This window comes from Hoplias malabaricus, chromosome 8, assembly GCF_029633855.1.
Source record: "Hoplias malabaricus isolate fHopMal1 chromosome 8, fHopMal1.hap1, whole genome shotgun sequence".
In the NCBI taxonomy this organism is placed as follows: Eukaryota; Metazoa; Chordata; class Actinopteri; order Characiformes; family Erythrinidae; genus Hoplias; species Hoplias malabaricus.
Genome location: NC_089807.1, coordinates 7,554,407 through 7,578,305, shown reverse-complemented (window position 1 = coordinate 7,578,305; position 23,899 = coordinate 7,554,407). Strand labels below are relative to the sequence as shown.

Genomic DNA, 23,899 nt, shown 5'->3' with positions numbered 1-23,899 from the left:
ACAGTGTCCTCAGGAAATGTGGGGAGTGCTTTCTCTGAGCAAGATGACAGATTAACCTATCAAATATTCAGGACAATTCACATGTTCCTCCACTGAGAAATAAAATACGTTCTTCCATAAAAAAACAAACAAACAACAAAAAAAAAACCTAACACATAATGAGACAAAACAAGAAGCTGGACTGATTTTCTCGATAAGGAGAACATTAAGTTTTGACTCTGGACTCTTGATAATTCTTGATAAAGAGGGGGAGCCCGAGTTCACTGCTGTTCGGGTCGCCACAACAGACGCTCGCATTTTTTTCCCAGGAGCCTGGTTTGCATTGCCTTTGCACTGTGCTCCCGTGAGAACTTATGCATCCCATTGCTGCAGACTACAATCTACATCCACATCATGAGTTCGTGGAGCAGAGGGCGAGGGGAAAGGGAATGGCGTCACAGTTCATGTTTAGTTCTCAGACACTAGTACCACTCTGCTGGCGACTTCTCAGAGTGCAACTTTAACACATGTATGTCTCATGCCTCATGGACTATGGGCTATTGATTGAGGTTTGAGCAGCATATACGTGTATGATGTGCATTTATCTAGTTATATTAAGCTGTTACTATACAGTAGCAATCTAAACTGTTAATTTACATAGTGCTTAATAAGACCTAAGTGTTCATCCCACAGTAGAACTTTATGACCTCCAATTACAAGGGGTAGCCTATTTTACACACTGGCTTTCTGATATATTCGGGAGGTGTTGGGCTAATGTCATAGTTTAAGATTAAAACACGCTTTCCCTTGATGAACAGACATTTGCAGTGTAGTTACAATATGACTCTTTAGACGTCCCAGAATCAGAGCTAAGCAGAAGTCAGTACCTCGTACTGTGTACTTTAATACAGATGTAGAACTGTGGCTCATTCTGACTCTTCTTGCAGATGTTGCAGTTGACTTTGTTCAAAATCTCTCTCACATTCCAAGCTTAGACTTTTTTTGCCATTCCCGCTGGCATTGTTTTATTGTTGTTTTTACCAATGGGCCCTGCGTAGGGGGCTCCAATTTTGTGTCCAATGTCACTGTCAGTATCACTACAGCACTGACACTGGTCCACACTCTCAGGAGATGGGCACTTTCGGTTTATGTCATGGAATAGCCTGACAGACAGGCTGAGGGACAGCAGCAGGGTTTCCTTTTTCCTGTTTTCTCTGAAGAGTGGATACTGACCCAGTCAGAGATCAGACAGTTGGTTGGCATGTTAGGCCTTGTCAGTGCAATCCTTCAGCGACAGAGAGGCTGGGGTGACCCTTGTGGTGGCATGAGGGTAGCCCAGTAGTGAAGCAGTGTCTGCAGAAGGCTGGTACGGAAGGAGCCTCCCTGTGCCATATGAGCTCCGATGCCATTCTTCAGAGACTGAGTCAGCCGTTCTACTCCACCATTTTGCAGCTGGCATCCCCTTGTCCTTCAGGTAAGCCAACAGTTCATGAGAGGCCACCTGTGGGTCGTTATCATTGGTTAGTGTTTCTGGGAGACCCCATTGAGCAAACGAGTTCAGAACATTGATTATGTTATAGACCAGGCCGTGACCCCGCCTACCGCCATTGCCTCGTGTAATGGAGGTTGTATATCACAATGAGGAATTGCTGGTGGTGGGGCACATTGTGTAGCTCACCACAAATGTCAATTTGCAAATGCTTCCAGGGGCGAGACGGCCAGTTCAGCGGTTGCAAAGGTGAGGGAGAGGCGGGTGTCCTCCTTGTTGATGCCGGGCCACCACACGACATTGGGACACCGTTGTTTGAGCCTGATTATGCCCAAGTGACCCTCATGGGCCATAGCAAGATCACGCGCAGGGACGACACTCGGGACCGCAGTGCAGAGTCCCCTCACAACACAGGTGTCATTCCAAGAGGACAGCTCATGTCTTAACCTGAAATAAGGGGACAATTCAGCAGGCACAGATTGAGGCCAACCCTGTCTGATGTATGTGGAAAGTTCAGAGAGAACAGGATCGGCTGCTGAGGCATCTTGAAGCTCTTGCAGTGATGCAATCTCACTAAGTGGCATGTGGAAGAGCTGAAGGAGGTCCTGTTCTGATTGTTCGGGTTTCCATACAGTGGGCGAGCTGGGGATTGTCGATAGAAGGTCCGCCACCACATTGTCTCCGCCTGGTGTCAATAGCAGGCAGTAATTATACTCTTACAGGCGGTCAACCCAGCGGTGAATGTGGAGAAGGGCACTTTGTCGTGTGGCGAAATGGTCATGGAGTGCCCCCACCGTGAAAGAAGTGATAGTGACCTCCAGAGTACCAAACACACGCTATCCATCATGCCCCACACTGTGCAGTGTAACTACACGCTTCTTGTGATCCGACACACCGTCCGAACCAGCCGCTAGTATGTAAGCAAACGAGAAATACCAGCTACTCCATGGCACCAGCATGTCGCCCAGCACTGGCAGGAAAGGCGAGGGTGGACGTAGGAAACATCCAGTCATCACTGTCGCCAACCATCGTGTAGACAAACAGCTGAGCTCACTTCATTTATTGACTTTAACCACACTCCAGTGTGTCTACGCCAACCCACAGTGACATGAGTGTGAGACATCACAGGCTTTGCTTTTTAATCTCTGAACAACAGCAGCATAAACAAATAAATTCATTATGCTCTGGTCACTTTTATGTGCCATGACTTCTGTACCAATTTATATTTAATTTTCCATCCTGTCAAAGTGAACTTTCACCCAGTCATTCATGCACCCCGGTGGACAATTTCACCCAGTCACTCTCACACACCCCAGTGGACGATTTCACCCAGTCAACTCTCTCACACCCCGGTAGATGTATCACCCAGTCATTCATGCATCACGGCGGATGATATCACCCAGGCACTCAATTCACCTACTTACAACTTATTGGAATTCAGGAGGAAAGAGAATGGAAACCCAGAGGAAACCAACGCAGACACAGGGAGAACTCACCCACACTCCTCACAACGACCCTTGGTGAGGTTGCAGCATTTAGGAGGATGGGAATGTATCAGTGCCGTCTACCACAGGATAACATGGGTTTCTGATCTTGAAAACGTTGAGTTTATGATCACCCCGTTTCTAAATGGGTCATGCAGTTCAGTGATCAGTTTCTCTACACCCTACTTAAACTATATGCATGCATTTTTTAATCGTGGTTTATTTTCACTTAAATATTGGGTTCATAGAATATTTGCAACCAAACACATTCCAGATATTCAAAGAACCCCTTGAGGAATTACGTGTTAAGCATGTATTGTTCTACCACTATTAATACACACACAGACATACACAAATAAAACATTAGGGCTTGACGATAATTCAACATCAATATATCGCAATATAAACTGTTTCAATAACTGATTTTAAAACATTTAATAACACATTATTCACAGCATCAATCCTTGACTGATGGTCATTACATGGCACTGCCATTAGCTCATTGCACTCAATTTTAAAGCTAGTTTAAAAACAATGTTGACAAAGCCAAAATAGTGGCGTTAGTGTTTGATGGTCACTGAATTCAATCAAATCAATTTGAGCTTAATGCTGTAACGTCAGTTCATGAAAACAGTGGAACTGTAGTCCACAGTGATACGGCTCCTTTGGGAGGAGAATCATCCAACATCAGTGCTTGACCTCATTTCATTTATGGCTGAATGCCATAATCATGTCCAAAGCAGGGGAAATGCTGCATGAGCAGGTCTACCCAAAAATGTCTGACCAATAAGAGTGTGTGCATTTTCTTTGTGTTCTCCTTGAATATCAAGCTCTTTGACTACTTTGTAACAAAGACAACCTCAGATTTGACATTTCCACATCCGCCTTTTACTGTACCCCAAATATAGTCTGGATGGATCTGCTATCAAAACTTTCCCAAATTAGTGCTGCAAGTTGTCAGCAATGTTTTTCCTTCTAAGAAACCAACAGATCTATCCTGGTCATATATGGGTGGACATGGCCTGAAACTGGCTTGGGACTGAAAGGTCAATGTTCCATTCCCAGGCCTGGCAATTTAAAAAAAAAAAATAATAATAATAAAAATATTATATATATATGGGGGTTGGGTAAGTGTGAAAAAAAAATGGAAAGAGAAACAAAATATTCTTGGCTGAAATGGCCTCGAGTATGTACGTTTAAATTAGCCATCCCAAGTTTGAGCAGTTACCAAAATCTGTGTTATATCAGAATAAAATTCACAACAACAATGGGGTTGTCATGGCATAGTTCACTTAAACTGTAAGCGGGCCTAATAAAGAGCCCTGGGGTACACCATATTTCACTCCATGTTCAGAAAAATATTTATGCTAACAAATTACCTGGCAAATTCCTCAACATATTTGGGGTGTCACTTTTACAAAAGAACCACAGCTATCATGATTATATTTGCTGGAAAGTGCCTGCCACAGAAAACACAAGAGCAAGTTTTAGAAAACAGAAAATGTTTATTTAAAAACAGTTGAGTTATTAAATTGTATTTAAAAAGCCCTTAAAAATATTTTTCTCTCTCCATTCAGAACCAGAGAAATTTTGGTCTGTGCTGAGTAGCAAAGGAATATACAGCTCTCCAGAAATGGCACCAATAGCCTGTTGATTGGAGAGAAAAAAAAGAAGAGAAAAGAACAGGAAAATAAATTAAAAGTTAATTCTTGTATAATGCTAATGCATGTTTTGTCCCATCATTCACTACTGGCAGTTATTGACTATATCAGTTCAAGAAAACAAACATCCTCTTACTGCTCCACTGAGAACAACACATTCTTCAGGAAAAAAGTCTTTAATAAATGCAAGACAGGAGAATCAAAGCTGGACTGACTTCAGGTTGCTAAAAGACTAAACAGGATGCTGAACTCAGTGAACCCTGCGCTGCTTGGAGAATAAGTCTCCTCTCATGACTGACTCATGAGAACGTTAGCCATTAGGGATATTAGAAATTTGTTGCGAACTTTATAAGCTTTGTTGGAATGAGTCAGTGTGAGGCGTTGAGGCTGAAGGGAAGAGCGTTGCTGAATAATCGAGTCTAAATATTTGTTTGCCCTCAAATGCTATTGTGCCCTCTGGTGGAAAAAATCTTGGATATTGCAACTTTAAATCATGCTTTTTGAAGCAATCATGAAAACTAAACATTCAGCGTTTTGTATTAAACATACCTTTTGCTGCAGTGTCGTCATGTCATGGTACTCAACTCCTGAGGAAGACCATCAGGTATCAGCATCTGGTTGATAGTTGGAAAAACAAAAGGGGTCAGTAATGTATGGACAACAAAAATATTTATTGATATTTAACTTACGCAGCTCTTGCTGTTTTATACTAAGTTTTATTAGATCTAATTTTAAATTTTTAATTCATGAAACTATTTTATGGATTACTATAGACCATTTAGACTCAAAACTATTTTTAAAAAGTAAGTTTTAGAGCAAGAGCTGCACAAACAAATTTTTAAAAAATAAATAAAAACTATTGTGGCTTTGAAAACCACATTTCGAGGCATATATTCAATATTTAACTATCTTTATGGATTTTGAACTTGTAAAGACCTGTTTTTTATTTGTGTCATCTTTTTTTGTTTAAGAAAATAAAACAAAAAACAAAACAATTCTGGTGAGAAAGAGATTTAGGGCAGATGTTACCTTTTGTTGCGCTTCCTAGACTTTACGCCTCCTTCCCCAATTTTGTTCTTTATTATGTCAGCCCACGAAAGCCAAGTAAGCCTGCAAGTTTTCAATCTTCACAGTACGTGTTTCAGTCACACTACACATACACGTATCCGCGTGTCGAGCACGAGGTAAAGATTTTCTGTTATCTTACATTTTGATGTGTAAGGAGATACATTTTTCTTGAGACTTGTTGGTGCCTTTTGATTATACGTTACCTTCCTTTATTGGGTTAGCTATTTTAGAGGCCACTTTGCAGATCTCACCTCATGATCCTTTTCAATAGAAGAAAAATAGAGTGAGTAATAAGTTGTTTTCTAAAAACATCAGACGGTCCAGGTGCAGCTTAGCAGTGCACCACCCTCTGTCAAGACAGTAAAACTATTTGCTGTATTGTGTATAAATCATTGAATTCAAATTTAAACAAATAAATTGGCATGGGGGAAAGCCACTTTCAAATTAAAGGACGTTACGCAAAATGGGGTAATTGTGCTTTTATTTTTGGTGTGTTTTTTTTTTTTTTTTTTTTAAATCAACTACACAAACTGGAGCATACCCTTTGAATACGAAGCCATTTTCCAAGTAAATTACTAGACGCTAATTTCATTCAATGTATATTAGCAACGGTTTATACACAATATTTTTGCATCATAATGACGTGTTGCATGGAACACACTCAGATTTGTATAAGTGTACATGTGGTATTAAGTCTGCATGCAAAGTTTTTGAAGAAAAAACAAATAAAGGACAGTTTGGCAGATCGCAACTCAGTTACTGAATGTGATTTATGATTGACATACCGCTACAACAAAAGCAGAGTACCAGGTTTTCATAGCTGGAAAAGAAAACTGCGCTTTATTGACATACGACAGAAAAACAGATTTAGTTTCCTATTTAGGCAACGAACACAAGGATGTTTATTTTGAGAAACGCAAAGCTATGAACAGCAGGAGATTTTGAATTTAATAAGTGAACAACGTAAGTACAGGTAACTTATACATCATTTTAGGCTGGTCATTTGGGAAAGACAGTCAGAACCCTTGTGAAAATGTTAAATATTTCCTTTGCTTGATACTTTAACAAACTGAATAAAAAAATATATATATAAAAAAAAAACATGTTGCAAGAATTTTGTTTCTGTTAATCATTTTCAGACTGTTAGTGTTGGGTTGTACAACTGTATTTTTAGATGGACACTTTCCCCCATTCATTCTTGAGCCTTTAAGAAAAGGCCATTTAACTTTTTTTTTTTTTAACCTGATCCTCAAAAGCGCTTTTATGTAAAGTATACAACTGCCATGCATTTGATTTTGGAGGACAAATCTGACATCTCATACCTGGAGAAAATTAGTGAGACATTAGCTAAGAAACAAAAATGTTTAATACTATCCAGAAATGTTTAGCTGCTCAAATCATAAAAATATCAACAATGCGAAAGACAAGGCCAATACTGAAGAAGGAGAAAAAAAATAAAAAATGTTCAGAATGCCTAAGTAAGCATAGTCCTAAGTGTAACTACAAAAGGTTGTGTCCCAACAAGGGCTCTTTAAGCATTAAAAAGCAGTCAGAGGCAATAAGAAAAACAAAAAAACAAACAAAAACAAAACAAACCAAAAAGACATGAGGGAAAAAATATCTAAAAATTACTTTGAGTTGTTAAAAGGAGTTACAAAGGGAGGTGGTTGCCCAGCCAAGAGATTCAGATGCCTCAGATTCGTCCGTATGGATGTGCCCGATAAGCTCCTTTGGCCGGCCTGGCAGGAGCGGACTTTCCCCCACCGTTTCCTCCCCAAGCAGCGCCCTCCCAGTCATCCTCAGCTAGAGGGGAGGAAAATAATAAAAAAAAAATAATAATAATAAAAATAATTGAGTTAACAGAACCCCATCCATGAAGCCAAATCAAACATGACTAGCTGAAACCTGAGTCCACTGTCGTGGATGTGACGAGTACTGGTCTAGGATCTGTATTATAATTTCACAAATTGAGAGCAAAAGACAAAAGCCATAAGTGTTGTGAATACAGAACCTAAGAATTATTAATGTTGGGAAAAATTCAGTGCAAACTACTGCTTAACCTACACTAAGTGTTTTATATATGTCACTTTATTTAAATAGAGGTGATTAAATGTGAAATTGGCCATCAAACGAAGAGTAAAGTCTAAGGAGAGTGGGCCTTTGTTACCATTTCACGCGCTATTCTGTTTTCCCTGTGTAAGAGTGTACGGTGGTATTTGTCTTACTGTAAGACTCGTAGGTCGGCGCAGCTTCACCATGGCCGTAGTCGTAATACTCAGTGTCACTGTAGGAGGAAAACATTACCCTCAATAATTAGTCTGGTGCTGCTAATGGTCTTTGTTTATAACAGTTCAGGACAGTTTAATTACTGCAGCCAATTCTAAATCTAAAAAAAGGGAAAGGCATCATTACATTAAATAGTCTATGTTCAGGTAATAAATGAAACTGCAGATCGTAACAAGGGCCATTACTGAACAAAACTACGTAAAAGAAAAGGAAAAGGCTGGACACAATGATGAATGAAGCGCTCATCTGATTTAATGCACTTAGTGTTGATTGACGCATTAAACGCAACGTGTCCAATTCATACATCTTTCAACGGTGGGTGACGGAAAAGAGGAAATCCTGAGGACTGAGAATTAATGACTAAGTAGGTGAGGAGAGAGTGTACGGCTCCCTCTGCTGACAAACTTAAAATAAGGTCAAACAGGAAGTATAAAAATGTGTGAACAGGGCTTTAATGAGGCTGGTGTGTGATTCTGATACAGCAGCTGTAAACTCTGCCACTGCAGTGGATTAGAGGCTGACGCTCCACCCATGGTTTAGGGCAGATTCTTTTGGGTGGCGTTAATCATAAAAGAAAACCACAGGGTACAATCTTTAAACGGAATGGAGAGAATGCACAATAATAAAAACAACACTACCCAGCTTTGGACAGGAGTGCCATTTGCATAGATTAATGTTAATACATTTAAATTGGTCATTCTTATAGCTGTTATTAATGTTGATCCTTCAATTACTTCCTGCAAATCAATCCTTTGTTCATGCTGCTGAACTATTTAATATGTTCTAATACTGGATGAGATCATCGTGGCCACCCATTAAATTCAGCTTATAAATGTATATATTTTTAATACACGTACTGAACGAATAATCAAAGTCTATTAATTTAAATTTGAAAAATGTCAAGGAACGAAAACCATCCCTTTAACAAGCAGGAAAGTGCAGACACATTGTCCGAGGTTAGACAGGGTTACTTACGCCTGTGGAGCTGATTGGCTGTAATAGTTTTCGTAGCCTTCGTAAGCGGGTTCAGCATAGGGCTCCTCGTAAGGCTAAACGGAAATTAAAAGAGCATCATTTAACAAGAGAAATTACCGTGCGATGCAACACAAACCATAGCATTTTAATTCTCATTTGCGACACTAAGGAGGTTTCTACAGAAACTCACATATTCCTCGTATGTTTCTGCTGGCTGCTGGTGATGTGGCTGGTGCTGCTGATGCTGGTGAGAGAGCGCAGGGGCAGGGGTCATCCTCGGAGGAGCAGAGGGAGGCCTGGAACGTGCTGATGCTCCTCCGCGATTAGGGGCGGCAGCAGGTCCTCCGCGGCCCACTTGGGCTCCTCTTCCTGAGCCTCTTTGGCCTAGACCTCCACGTGTGGCTCCACCACGAACTGCTCCTCCACGTGGGGGCATTCCACGTCGCCTGTGTTCACAACAGAAACACACATTAACGCACCAACAAAACCCTATAACGCTTTCTGGAAAATACTTATCGAGCAGCATTTACTGGACGTAAACCAAGGGGAGATTGTCCAAAAATCTAAGTTTAGGAGTGACCAATGCATCGTGTATAACAACTTCCAAACACTTTGATTGTGTTCATACCACTGTTCTGAAGGAAATTCAATTTAAACTGAGAACAAAAAGAAAAGAACTCTCACATGGCGCCACCCAAAGGAGGTGGTGGACCTCCGCGGCCTCCCCTGACCATGCCTCCTCTTCCACGACCAGGAACATCCTGTGATCCGTTCAGATATCCGGGATCCATGAATGGGTCTGGGTGCATCTCATCCATATTTTCCACCTGGAAAAATCATAAAGGTGACTCCTACAACTGCAGCAACAAACCCCACACTTCCAAATTTATCAAACAAACACATGCACAAAAAAATTATGGGGGATGCGTTTAAATAACCCTCGCAACAATCTGATTGGTCAAGTATCACTGAAATTAGCATGATTTTGTGTTAGATTCTTATTTTTTATAAGCATCCTATTAAAATTGTTCACGTCATCTAAATATTTAGCCGTTTTTTGTTGTTGTTTGTTTTTAATAGTAACCTGACTGCAGGACGGTCATGACATTTTAGCATGTCCCTAAACACTAGCGTTTCCAAACTTCTTGAAACCTCTACGAGTTAAAGCATCACATGTAGAGAAGAAAAAAAAAGCAACCCTTGTGGAAAAGTGATCTGCAATGGATTTAAGTAGCACTCTTCAGAGTAACTGAGGACAGTATCAAAGTCCCTCTCCAATGCTTATAACAGATAAAGCACAGATTTAACGGTAAATCAGCGTCTTTGGAACAAATCACTGAATCATTTTATTTCAGGTCAAACGTACAGGCATAAGGAACTTCTTTACTTCATCCATAGCATGAGCCATACGCAGGTAGCACTCAGGGATTGGAGCAAACACTTCAATGTACACATGCAGCTCCATGGCGAGATGAGCATATTTGGGCTCCCCTCCCTTCCTCAGCTCCTCCTCCTAAAACGACAAAGACATTTTCTGTTGAGTTCCCTGAAATTAATATTGCTGTTTTTTTATAAAAAACACAGATCTGCTTGTAATTAAATAAAATAATAATAAACCCCAAGTACCCCAAAATCCATAAGATTATTACCTTGTTCTTGTCCCTCATGGAGCCCTTTCCCAGAACAGAGATTTTGGCTCCTGTTTCCTCCTGCAGCCGTTTGATCGTACTGCCCTGGGGTCCAAGGATCTTCCCCACAAAATTAAACTGAGGGGATAAAACGAATACAGGCTTAAACCATGTTGTTTTTAAATTACGCACGTAGCCGAGTTCATACAAAGGTCGAATTCCTCCAGGAAATACTGAGTTTGTGATATGCATATTTTGTTTGTTTAATTTGCCACTAATCAACTTAAAAGCCCAAAACGTAAATACCACAGTTAGATTTTCCACTCACCCGAGGGTACTGTTTCACAGGAATAAGCACACGCTCCTTCACCCGGACATTCTTGGTGGTGAACAGATCCAGGTACGTCTCTTCGTCTTTTTTAGGCTCTCCTTTCTGAATCCTATCAATTTCTGAAACACAATGGTAACAGTTTTGTGATGGTGTGCAATTTAAGGGCATAAACAAACCACCACTGGCAGCAACCAGAGTCAGGGTTTTTCCTGCTTTTCCACTGCAAGGTAGAACTTGCTACCTAGAACCGGGTTCATTAGGGCCAGCTCTCGCGGTTCAGAGTGAGCCCAAACTAAAACATGGTGTAAACCTTGCAGAGCGCTGATTGTCCAGAGAGAGTCGTCACTCTACGCCACGCAACGCAGACAACCAGCACCAACTCTCCATCTGTAAAATCTCCAGCTGCAGCAGAGATCACGTTTGTTTTTATCCGACTCACGACGGCAGCTCGTAAAATGACGCCGTGGTCTTTTGAAGAGGTTCAAACGCTCCTTGGATCGGTGGCCGACGAAAGAATCCAGCGAGAGCTGGACACTGCAACAAGGAAGGAACAAACTCTACTGATCTGTCTGAACTGATGACGGAGCTGTGTTCAGTCCCAAAAAAAAAAAACAAAAAAAAAAAACACAAAATAAATAAAAGTGGTGTATTCCATGCATATGCAAGTAGCACTAAAGGGTTTGAGACTGATGGGGATTGCCCCCCCAAAAAATAATAATTCAGATCAGAAATACAGCCAGTTGTTCACCTCAGTCTAGTATTACCAGACTAAGGAGAGCCTTGTCTCTTTTGACACTGAACACTGCCAAGAACTGCCTACTAATGCAGGATATGTAAATGTGACTGACAGGCAAAAGGACCAATCAAATATCCGCTATTTTGGCATGACATGTAGGAGGCTTCACGTCAGATCAGTGCCAGAGCTGGTTCCAAACGAAAGACACAAGCACATATACAGGGCTGTAGAGCCAATCAGAAGGCAACTGTCAGAATACTGACAGTGAGTCCATCTTAGCACACTTTAGGTATCAGACTCCCATCTGCTTGTGGGCCGAGCATCTGTGGCTGAGACAACATTGGCACTGTCTAACAGACATGGTTAAAGTTCAATGCTGGATCAGTAGCAATGCAGATTGGATTTGCTTGAAGGGAAGAGAAAAGGGGGGAGGAAAAAAGGTCACAGCTGGAAGACTAAATAGAGGCCCTCTAAATAAAACACCACAATTCAACAATGTCCCCACAAAGCTACTGTCTGCGGTAAAGGTTCCACTGAAACAGTTTGTTTTAGTGAATTGACAAAACAGTCACTAGATTCTATTGTTGTTTAAAAAAAATGTTAATCACAGACTTAATTAGCAAAACAAAACAGCAATGCATCAAACCAGGTCAATCTAACGTTGACTTGTAATGCATGTACATTTGAAAGAACCACTGCACAATTCGGTTCCATTTCCTGTAACAGAGCAAGAAGAGTCTGAGGTACAATTTACTGATGCTTTGCTTTTGACCTGCAGCCAATATCAGGACCCCATTTCATAAATAACCAGGGCCCAAAGATGATCGTTCTGGAAACACCCTTCATCTATCTTTGTCTTATTTGCATTGTGCAAAAACACACCGTCAATTCCTACTTGTTCAGGCAACAGGAAGCGAATGTGGAGCATGCAAAAGTGAAACTGCAGCAAGCTCAAGAATTTAATCATGGGCTACTGTATAATGACATGTCATTTTGAGATGACAGCTGTAATAACAAAGCGCCCTCTCTCCATTTCATTTTCTGTTTTGAGACTCCCCTCACTGTCTGTTTTTCACAGATAAGTCCTTATCCAGAAGATTGAGGGGGGACATCTCAAAACATCTGGGAAAAGGTTACTGGTTTTTAATTTTAAAGCACGACAGCCACATTTACAAAGTGATTAGCGCATGTTACAAGGCCTCCACATTTACATCAATGCAGTTACACGCCCTACACTCTCAGGAAAGGGAAGAGTACAGTAGAGGTATAAACTGTTAATGTACCTTTAAAAAGAAGAGTGGTTTAGAGTCACGCTCCCTAATGGTTCATTTCATTCTGCTCTCCAGAAGGAGCGGAGAATATTTGTAAAATAAAACATGATACAAGTCCTGGAGATGAAATGAGGCGTATTGAATCAACAAGTTATAGTCTATAAATTTAATAGAATACGGTACAAGTAAATGTTTGCGAGTAAGAGGTACAGAATGTGTACCACCAGTTCCTGACAGTGTACAGTGAATGAGGCCTTTTTGCTCCTGGGTTCCCCCTACTGTTGGAGTATAATTCACTTTTACATCACTGTCCTGAAATGTCTGAAATAAGAGGGGGGGGGGGGGTCCTACTCCCTCCAGAAATTACACAGCACAGTTTCTGCAGTTCTGAGCATGGACTGGCAATGACTGACATTCTAACCTATACGTCAGTGAAGTTTCACAATGATTTTAAAACTCTATTTTTGTGGTTTAAAAGCTAATGCTCCTTTAAAGCCACTTTTAAATATAAAATAGAAGACATCAGGATGAAGACATTCACAAAGTGTGTGTGCAGCCCACTCTCGTTTGCCGTCAGTGTGCTCCATCCTCACCTCTGTTTACATGACGCCGTGTAGGTACAGCCAAATTTGTGCTGTTGGGAATATTGTTAACGCTACATTTTACATGTTTCCATATGTAATAACACTATAAAGGAAGCGGTATAGGTATAACATTCACATTTCACAACCAAGCCCATATCCTGGCACAAAAGCAGTAAGGTTATATAAACCTGCAGGTATGAGATACATACATGAGGTATATACATGTACAGGCACTTCAAATGAAGTTATTTATCCAGTACCTGCAAAATCAACCATCTGCTTGTGGACAAGTGTTTAATTCATAGCCAAAATAATTGCTGAAACAAGAAAAATGCACTCGATGGGGAAACAGAACGATTGCACAGCGGCTCCCAGGGGTCTGTAGAATTTTCCAGGTGGTTGTTAGAGGTTGGCTACAGAGTCACTAGTCTGAGACTTTTACATCTAAGGGGATGGGCCAGTTACTACAGTATTTCAGCCAGTTTCTAATGTGTTCCAGGAGGTTGCTATGGTATTCCAGGGCCTTGCTAAACGTGTACTAGCATGTGGCTACCACTTCTTTCTAAGAGGTTGCTATGGCGTTTGTACATGGGCGCTGATGGTATGCCTTTGGTATTGCACCCAGGTGGTTGCTATCTTGCTGCTATATTGTCGCTAATGTATCCCAGGTAGTTGCTAGAGTGCTGCCATGTTCTTCTACGAGGTTGCTATGGCGCTGCTTGGGTGTTCCTAGGGCATGCCGGGAGATTGTTAGCTCTCGAGGCTGAAGCTGCCTCTTCGCGCCAGAAAGTAGCCGCTGCACGGTTTAAGGTGGAAACGGCGATTTCAATGTCGCTGAAGTCGTATGATCTGATCATAACAGCTCTATAAAACACTCAATATACGGAGCCAAATTCTGTTTCGTTGAAGGCTTAAAAATCCACACGTATAAAAAACGTGGCCCTGGTTTTCATCCATTGCGTAGGATATAAAAATGCTGTCACATAAAACACGAATAATAATAAAAAAAAAAACATTTAAACGACGTGTTTCTAGTTTCATATCTGCTACCTACTGTAAGAAAATATCCTTCAAATCCTAATGCTTCATTTAGATGCAAGTCTGCTTTTGTCGGAACTTTCCGCTCCACCTTAAATGGCTCTGCAGCTAACGGACCACTTAAGGTGGAACAACAACAAAAAAAAGAAATGCCAAACACGAAAACAATATGAATTTCAACAAATGTTAATGATTATATGAGTTAAGAAATGTGGTTCGGTATTTTCTTCTCGTCCAAAACTTTATTTTCACCTTTAAAAGCGACACAACGAATGGAGCATTTAAGGTGGACCGGAAATTTTGAAAGAGAAGGCCTCACATCCACGTTGTAGTCGCCAAAGAATAGAAAAGCCGTGATTTTTAGCGAACACAGACTTAAAAGCCCGAGAATATTTTAACGCAGAAAACACAGGGATATTTCTGACAAATAAACCGTGTTGTTTACCCGCTGTGAGGAGTTTCATGGCGTGAGTAAAGGACGAGTCCAGGCTGTCCTTCTCCGCCAGGAGCTCAGGCAGGTATTTGCTCTCGCTCTCCATTTTAACGACGGTGTTGGTCGGTTTCTTTCCTTTGTTGTTTCCGTCCATGTATAAAAACCCAAATGAGAGAAATGTAGTAGCTGTGTCGCGTTAAACGTGAAGAATCGCTCCTGGACCGCGCCGATGTTAACCGAGAACAAACGGCTTTTATGGCGCTCCGGGAACAAAGAAACTCAACCAGGAATGACGTCGCACACACCGAGGTCCGATCCGACTCACCAACGAATCATTATCTTGAACTGACTCTTTTCAGTGAATCGATTCTCACTCAATACACTAACTAGCCATAACATTATGACTGCCCATGAGTGAGTTGTGAAAGAAGCAGTCAGTGAACAGAATTATTTATTAAATAAATAATAAAAGCCCCTGACTGCGATAAACACAGCTTTAGTTTATTGTACGAGTCCCAGCAGTGACGCGATGGAGCCTCGTGGGGGCGCCGGAGATCATCTCCCTCCGGAACCGTGATCATTTGTTGTATTCTGGGAAACTACGCCCTCTTCTGAAGAAACTGGTTCATGCACCGATTCAGGGTTTAAACACTAATCACGATCCTGATGTGGAAGAGAAGTGTTTATTCCTGACTTCTACACCGTAGTATGACTTCAGCCACACACTGCATTCCTCAGTTACACCGTGGATGTGCAGCGAATTATTCCAACATTATTCTCAGAATTATTCCGCCATTTTTCTCAGAATTCTGACATTATTCTCTGAATATTTTTTATTATTTTTTTTCAATGCCCTGGCCCAAAAACCCCATCATAGTAAAGCCATTTGGCCAGTGGCAGTTGATTTTACATGTGCTCCACAAGAAAAAACAAACGACTTATTGCCTTTTAACATGTCTCTTTAAACAAAATAAGAAAAACATCAGTGGCATTCCCGCTCATTACCTCTAGGAGGCAGGATTACACCACTCTACCTCCAGCTTTAAGTTCCAGCCAATGACTCACACAGATGGAGGGTTCCAGTATGTTAGTAGCAACTGAGACTGACCACAAGATGACGCTGTTTACTCAGGCAGCAGGTTACATCAAAGATAGACTTCCCACATATACTCAGTGTGGTGCATGACACTGAACTTTGGGTTTTCATTAGTTGTCAGTTATAATCATCCAGTTAAAAGAAATAAACACTTGAGTTATATCAGTCTGTGTGTAATGAATGAGTGTCATATACAAGCTTCACTTTTTGAATGGAATTACTGAAGTCAAGCTTTTAATGATATTCTAATTTTTTGACGAGCACCTGTACGCCTCCTTTCCTGGACGTACCGAACCCCGGTTCCGTGCAGGAGAGATGATGGCGATAGTGCGCTTGGCTGACTATCTGCAGTTGAGCCACTACTCTCCAGCAGAACCTCTGAGAAGACCCCCTCTACATCTGCTCCGGCGACTCCTCACAGAGGAGCACATCCTGGGGTTTCTCGAGGAGCTACTGGATCTGGTGCTGGAGGATCCCGTGTACAGAGGCGCGACTGTGGACCCACAAGAAGGCAGAGAGCCATCCTGGCTGAAGCCATCATCAGGAGCGCCTTCAACATGCCACCGACCACTCGGCTGGCGGACCAAGAAAAGTTTAGTTTTATAACACGTTAATTATGTAACATACGCCTTATTTGAATCAGTAATTCTTATTCGTATTAATCCTAAAATCATTTATGTGAAATGTTAATTCACGTTTAACCTCATCTAACATTGAATAACGGAACAATAGTGAAAAAGTTGACCTCTTTATACAGAAACAGGCCTGTCCTGGAATCAAAGTTAGTTAACGTTAGCTGAAAATGTCTAATATTTACACATCGTTTTTTTATTAACTTAAATGATGTAAATAAAAGGCTGGATGTGAATTTCTTGGAGCAAGTGTCTGTACGTCTTAAATGTAGTACAAATCACTATAAAAAATAAAAAGTAAAACAATCAACCAAACCAGTAATAAAAATGTCCTTTGTTTATTGTTTGAACATTTACCAATCAGCCCAAATATGAAAGACCTCCACGTGTAAAACGTGTGGCCAAGCGCTACATCAATCAAATTTATTTGTGTAGCACTTTTACCAACTGATGATGTCACAAAGAAGCTTCACAGAATTCCAGTTTTGAAATGAATTGTAAAAATCCCCAGGTGAGCGATGCCAGGGGCGACAGTGGCAAGGAAAAACTCCCTCAGCTGAGGAAGAAACCTTGGGAGGAACCAAGGCTCACAAGGGGGACCCATCCTCCTCTGGTCAATCTACTGGTAACAGTTAGGAGTCTGTGAAAACTTCAGTGTGGGGGAGGAGGAGCTCGACCGTCATCCATCAGTGTCCAGCCGGACAGGTGGGCGGTCGTTTTCTCTGAAAAAGGTAAAAGAGATGGTTACATTCACCCAAACGAATTAAAACCAATTCCAAGTCTAATGTGTGACTGCAGTCGTGTGTGAGCCGTTTTATTCCGATTCTGCTCCATTTCTCTGAAATTCTCTGCAGCCGGTCTCTCTGGTCCTGGTCACTGTCCATCTCCTGACCTGATGGATTAAAAACAAACTTCAAACTTCAAAAAGCCACGTGTCTCCAAAATGCAAAGCTCTCATTTTAATTCTAAGACAAGTTCATGTACAAACACTTCATTCACATTCATTCTTTAGTGTTCCTTCAAGTCTGTTCTCTAATAATGTCTCACACAACGTAAAGAGCCTCCACTACGTTCAAATGTTGGAAAGTTCAACACATAAAACACAGATAATGGATGTCCGGACAATGACGGTATTAATATTCCTATAAATATGTCCGTCACTCGAAACAGAACACTTCAAATCATCCACACCAGTAAAATACCTGAAAACGTAACTCATTCATTATCTGTAACCCTTATCCAGTTCAGGGTCGCGGTGGGTCCAGAGCCTACCTGGAATCATTGGACGCAAGGCGGGAATACACCCTGGAGGGGGCGCCAGTCCTTCACAGGGCAACACACACACACACCTACGGACACTTTTGAGTCGCCAATCCACCTACCAACATGTGTTTTTGGACTGTGGGAGAAAACCGGAGCACCCGGAGGAAACCCACGCAGACACAGGGAGAACACACCACACTCCTCACAGACAGTCACCCGGAGGAAACCCACGCAGACACAGGGAGAACACACCACACTCCTCACAGACAGTCACCCGGAGGAAACCCACGCAGACACAGGGAGAACACACCACACTCCTCACAGACAGTCACCCGGAGGAAACCCACGCAGACACAGAGAGAACACACCACACTCCTCACAGACAGTCACCCGGAGCGGGAATCGAACCCACAACCTCCAGGCCCCTGGAGCTGTGTGACTGCGACACTACCTGTTGTGCCACCGTGCCGCCTGAAAACGTAACTGTTTACATTAAAATAAATAAATAAAAACCCCTCACCTTCCAGTCTCCTCACTCTCAGCAGCGCGAGGCTCAGTTCTGCTGTTTTTTCTGTAGAGAGATGGAAACCATTTAAAATAATGAACGCCATTAAGACCTCAGCTCTACCTCAGTGTCACATCGCTGTTGAGAAAGTAGCGTCAGTTAAAGAGAAGTGACGGAACGGGAGACTTTTAAGAGCTTTATCTGTAAAAACCTGTCCTTACCAGTCTTGGCTGTTTCAGCCGCCTGTCTCCCGTGTTTTTTCTCACGTCCTGCACCTCCTCAAACACTGTGGAAGAAATACAATAACAACTATTTATTATATGTTTATGAGCTGTAAAAAGGAGAACAGAGCCTCCGTCATTGCTACTCTCGACGCAGCACTACAGTGAATGCACTATGTAACTGGAGGAGTGTAGGAAAGCAGACACCTCCCTCCCATTCATCAGTTATTTCAGGACAGTGTTGTAAAAATGTATTACACTAGGGGGAGCCCCAGGAGCAAAAGACACAGATCTAACCTAGTGTTTGTTTCATTTTTAATTATTACAAAAATCTCTTTACAAATTCTACACCTAATACCTGAGTTTATATTAAAGCCAGCAGGACTTTTAAGAGCCGTATTTGTAAAAACCTGTCCTTACCAGTCTTGGCTGTTTCAGCCGCCTCTCTCCTGTGTTTTCTCTCACGTCCTGCGCCTCCTCAGCCACTGTGGAAGAAATACAATAACTGTTCATTAGGTGTAAAAATGTGCATTTGTATGTAATGTGTAATTGTAATTACATTCTCCTGCTGTTTTGGCATTTTATGGTGACTGTTGTGGAGAATTAAGAACTTTATTCATCAACAAAGAGTAATTATCAATACACTACATTCACAATCTAACATTGAAGTCACCCTCTTCAAATCATCTACACCATAACTGACACTCCGGGACACGATTAACGCACATCGTTTTGAAGTGTTCTCTCTTTTTATTTTCATTGAAAAAGAAATTCTTGCCTCCCATTTTTAAACTACTTAAAGGAGCACTAATTTTAACCTTAAAAATTACAGCTTCTGTATCACTGTGATGCTCCACTGAGCTGTAATAGGGAGAATAAAGCCTCTGCCTTAACTCTAACTACACAACAGTCAAATTATCTTTGGCTTTCACTTTTTAAAACCACCTTAAAGTTGGTTCACACACACTTCCGTTCTTGTCTTAATCCTAAAATCACCTGCACTGTGAGTAAATACAAAATCTCACATACCCTTAGTTGGATCTTTGGGAGCCTGAAGGGACAGCGGAGCCTCCTTCTTGCTGTGGGCTCTACAACTGCCCCTCGATCCCAGGAGGTTGGTATCTCCCGCAGTGGCGTGGAACCCTCAGGACATCCCCGAAACAGTAGGGCATTCGGTGGGACGTTGAAGGCGCTCCTCACTATGGCTTCAGCCAGGATTCTGTAAAAGTCCTGGCTTTGGCTCGCTGCCATCGTTTGCAGATTTCGAAGAGAGCCAGCCATGTGCATAAGATGACTGTAGACCTCTTGTGGGTCCACAGTCGCGCCTCTGTACACGGGATCCTCCAGCACCAGGTCCAGTAGCTCCTCGAGAAACCCCACAATGTGCTCCTCTGTGAGGAGTCGCAGGAGCAGCTGTACATGGGGTTTCCTCAGCGCTTCTGCCGGAGAGTAGTGGCTCAGCTGCAGATAGTCAGCCAAGCGCACTATCGCCATCATCTCTCCTGCACGGAACCGGGGTTCGGACCGAGAGGACGGCGACTCAGGGGCAGGGGCGACTCTGTTAGAGAAGAGGCGAGAAGCTCTTCCGAAGAGCCTCCTCAACCCCTCTCTGGTGGAGGTACACACTCCACGGAGACGTGGACAGCAGCTGGAGCTGTCCACCTCATTTCGTGCTGTTGAGCACTCAGAGATGGTCTCCTCAGAGTTCCCAAAATGAAAACACACCTGCTTCCTCTGCCCCTGTTCCTCCACTGTGTCCAACTCTTCCACTGTCTCCACACTGGAATCTGGAGCACATGGATCGATATCAGGGGCAGAGCTCTGGCCATTTCCAGCAAGGAGTGTGACGACCTCACTGGTGATGGTCTGGGCAAGCTGTTCATAAAATGCCCTGACAGGTCCTGATTCTGCTTCGTGTCTCTGAATGAGGCTGTTGAGCACGTTCAGGACTCTTGGCTGAATACGCTGCTGCAGCCGGTCTCTCTGGTGCTGGTTTACACTGTCCATCTCCTGACCTGATGGACTAAAAACATAGAATAAAACTTATTTAACTATGAATTACATTTATAGCACTCTTCCTCTCACCTCCAATAACACAGCATTAAATCATTTAATCCTCGTGTCCTCTCTAATAATGTCTCACACAACGTAAAGAGCCTCCACTACGTTCAAATGTTGGAAAGTTCAACACATAAAACACAGATAATGGATGTCCTTGGACAATGACGGTGTTAATATTCCTATAACTATGTCCGTCACTCGAAACAGAACACTTAAAATCATCCACACCAGTAAAATACCTGAAAACGTAACTGTTTACAATAAAATAAATAAATAAAAAAATCCCTCACCTTCCAGTCTCCTCACTCTCAGTAGCACGAGGTTCAGTGTTGTTCGACATCTGAAAATGTAATGGTTTTTCTGTAGAGAGATGGAAACAGTCACAATTTAAAACAATTAAACGCCATTAAGACCTCAGCTCTACCTCAGTGTCACATCGCTGTTAAGAAACTATTGGAAAAAAAGTGCATTTATTAAAAACCTTGCTGTATCTAAACTGTTTCAGCGCAATGACCTGCTTCACAGTGCCTCTGCAAAACAAACCCCTGTATAGGGAGACCAGACCTGAGATGCAGGAAAAGGGGTCGGTTTGGTATGCTCTCGCCCCTCGCTGTATGCTTAGCTGAACCTATGTGTGCTTTTAGCTCCTTTACACCTTTATTAGCTACACAAAACATGGCCATTTCTCTTTTAATTCATCCGAGAACTTACATTTACGTTTCGGCAGAGCTGCTCGAGATGAGGGTAGGTACATGAGCTTTGCCTGACGTAAACAAGGACTGCAGACTGACCAGTTAAATGTTTACAGAGAAGGTTATCGACCAATAACGGTAGCGCTACAGTCAGAACGTCCAATCATAAGATTTTAGGCTACTTCGCCACGCCCCCTTCTCACTCAAGCGAACCAAACGGAGTAGGGGAGGGCGGGACTAGTTTGTGAACGAAAATTCTCGAAGTTCTATGTAAGCGCTAGAAAAACAAAATAACGGACGTTTGTGAAATTCCGCCCGGACATTTATTCAAGTCTAAAAAAGAGGACATGACCGGTTAAAGGAGGACGTCTGGTCACCCTGCCCCTGTAGAAACGAACTGAGACTCCATTGGCTGCAGTACAAAATGGTGGATAGCTGACTGGCTGCTGATTGGCTTAACCGTGACGACCAATGAGAAACACACGCTGTTCAGGGACCGTTAAGTATCTGCCCTTACCTCCGGCTGAGGGAGAGCAGCGTTTCTCAAACAAATCAGCCGTGTAACCTAACCTCAAAACTACGGAACAAAACCCGGTCCCGTATCGGTTCAATAAGGAACACATCTTTTAGTGTCCAAACACCGGATGATTCCGTATTTTACAGGACGGTTGGCAATAGTCTCAAACCATTGACTGTTAGCGTCTTTGATAAAACTACATTTACATTTTTACTCAACACATCTGTGACGACAAATTTTATAAATACACTTTTATATGACATTTTAAACAATGAAACCCCAGCTCCAAACACACCGCAGTGCTTCATTTCAGAAAGTAGCATCAGTTAAAGAGAAGTGACAGAATGGGAGATGGAGAGAGACTAGAAACTGACCTTCACTCGAACAGGTTCTCCTCGGAAATACTAGCGAATACGCGTTACGAATATATATATACACTCGGTGGGCGTGGCACTGTCGTCACAATTAAATTTCTGGAATGTTCGTATATATATATATATATAGGAACATTCCAGAAATTTTACGTTTAAGAACATTCCAAAAATGTCTTTGTGACGACAATGCCACGCCCACCGAACCTTCGAAGTAATAGCGAATAAATTTCTGGAATGTTCTTATGTACGTATATATATATATAATTAATGTGAAAAAAAAAGTATTTTTTTACATGGTCAAGATTACAATTTAAAAATGTAATAAATTCACGTAATGTTTAATTCTATATATATGAATATAAAATTAAACATTAAGTGAATTTATTACATTTTTAAATTATACAAACCAGATTCCAAAAAAGTTGGGACACTAAACAAATTGTGAATAAAAACTGAATGCAATGATGTGTCAAAATCTAATATTTTATTCAGAATTGAACATAAATCACAGATCAAAAGTTTAAACTGAAAGAATGTATCATTTTAAGGGAAAATATGTTGTTTCAAAATTTCATGGCGTCAACAAATCCCCCAAAAAGTTGGGACAAGGCCATTTTTTAACACTCTTGAACCCTGCGTTAAAGACAAAAAGAACTGGACTGCTGCTGAGTGGTTAAAAGTAAAGTTCTCTGATGAAAGTAAAATTTGCATTTTCTTTTGGAAAGACAGAGGAGGAGAGGCACAGAATCCACGTTGCTTGAGGTCAGTGTAATGTTTCCACAGTCAGTGATGGTTTGGAACCTGCTAGTGATGGACCACTGTGTTTTCTGAGGTCCAAGGTCAACGCAGCCATCTACAGGAAGTTTAAAAGCACTTCATGCTTCCTGCTGATGACCAGCTTTATGGAGATCCAGGCTTCATTTTCCAACAGGATTTGCACCTGCACACAGTGCCAAAGCTACCAGTACCTGGTTTAAGGACCATGGTCTCCCTGTTCTTAATTGACCAGCAAACTCTCCTGACCTTAACCCCATAGAAAATGTATGGAGTATTGTGAAGAGGAAGATGCAATACGTCAGAACCAACAATTCAGAAGAGCTGAAGGCCACTATCAGAGCAACCTGGGCTCTCATATCACACCTGAGCAGTGCCACAGACTGATCGACGCCGCATTGCTGCAGTAATTCAGGCAAAAGGAGCCCAGACTAAGTATTGAGTGCTGTACATGTCCACCTGTCCACCAGGAGGCTCCAGATATATATATAAACTTAGAAATATGTTCAATGTCATTTTGAAAAAACGTGCAGTGAGTTTAGTTTATTTTTAAAGATGGAAAATAACGAGATATTAACCCCTTTCTATTGCTGCAAACAAATAAAATATAGCTGAAGTATATTTATATACAGTGTATATCTAGACCAGGGGTTCTCGGGCTAACTCAAGGCCTGCCTACCTTTAATAGAAAGCATGAAGATCCACAGGAAAACAAATATGAATTAAACTGTTTGTACATTAACAACAACAACAACAACAACAAAAAAGACTAACCTGCTTTGTACACTACTGCTGTGGGAC

The 23,899-nt window shown here is 41.7% G+C and overlaps 2 protein-coding genes across 3 annotated transcripts; both read right to left on the bottom strand.

The window, feature by feature from the left end:
• Positions 1-4,464: 4,464 nt before the first annotated feature.
• khdrbs1a (KH domain containing, RNA binding, signal transduction associated 1a) lies at positions 4,465-15,281 on the bottom strand. 2 transcript variants are annotated; one of them, XM_066679479.1, is made up of 11 exons: positions 14,976-15,281; positions 10,899-11,020; positions 10,592-10,708; positions 10,309-10,455; positions 9,627-9,769; positions 9,133-9,388; positions 8,943-9,016; positions 7,907-7,965; positions 7,314-7,484; positions 5,163-5,227; positions 4,465-4,599 (listed from the first exon to the last, which is right to left on the bottom strand). In XM_066679479.1, the coding sequence occupies exons 1-9, from the start codon at positions 15,115-15,117 to the stop codon at positions 7,375-7,377; spliced, it is 1,170 nt and encodes a 389-aa protein (XP_066535576.1). In that variant the 5' UTR covers positions 15,118-15,281; the 3' UTR covers positions 4,465-4,599; positions 5,163-5,227; positions 7,314-7,374. The 2 variants fall into 2 exon arrangements, with proteins under 2 accessions (XP_066535576.1, XP_066535575.1); XM_066679478.1 differs by having other exon boundaries at positions 5,163-7,484.
• Positions 15,282-18,680: 3,399 nt separating this feature from the next.
• Positions 18,681-22,403, bottom strand: LOC136705796 (uncharacterized). The gene is made up of 5 exons (XM_066679565.1): positions 22,325-22,403; positions 21,032-21,101; positions 19,710-20,703; positions 19,101-19,165; positions 18,681-18,745 (listed from the first exon to the last, which is right to left on the bottom strand). Exons 2-4 carry the CDS (start codon positions 21,079-21,081, stop codon positions 19,142-19,144), a joined length of 1,068 nt encoding a protein of 355 aa, XP_066535662.1. The 5' UTR covers positions 21,082-21,101; positions 22,325-22,403; the 3' UTR covers positions 18,681-18,745; positions 19,101-19,141.
• Between the last annotated feature and the right edge of the window lie 1,496 nt (positions 22,404-23,899).

Excerpts from the sequence above, each read along its gene's own strand:
- khdrbs1a (XM_066679478.1), bottom strand. The coding sequence starts at position 15,117 with ATGGACGGAAACAACAAAGGAAAGAAACCGACCAACACCGTCGTTAAA. Across the intron at positions 9,389-9,626 it reads CCTCCTTTGGGTGGCGCCAT|GCGACGTGGAATGCCCCCAC; the intron begins GTGAGAGTTCTT and ends TTGTGAACACAG. Across the intron at positions 7,966-8,942 it reads AGCCAATCAGCTCCACAGGC|TGACACTGAGTATTACGACT; the intron begins GTAAGTAACCCT and ends TTCCTCCTACAG.
- LOC136705796 (XM_066679565.1), bottom strand. The coding sequence starts at position 21,081 with ATGTCGAACAACACTGAACCTCGTGCTACTGAGAGTGAGGAGACTGGA. Across the intron at positions 20,704-21,031 it reads GAGAGTGAGGAGACTGGAAG|TCCATCAGGTCAGGAGATGG; the intron begins GTGAGGGATTTT and ends CTATGTTTTTAG. Across the intron at positions 19,166-19,709 it reads TCCCAAAGATCCAACTAAGG|TGGCTGAGGAGGCGCAGGAC; the intron begins GTATGTGAGATT and ends TTTCTTCCACAG.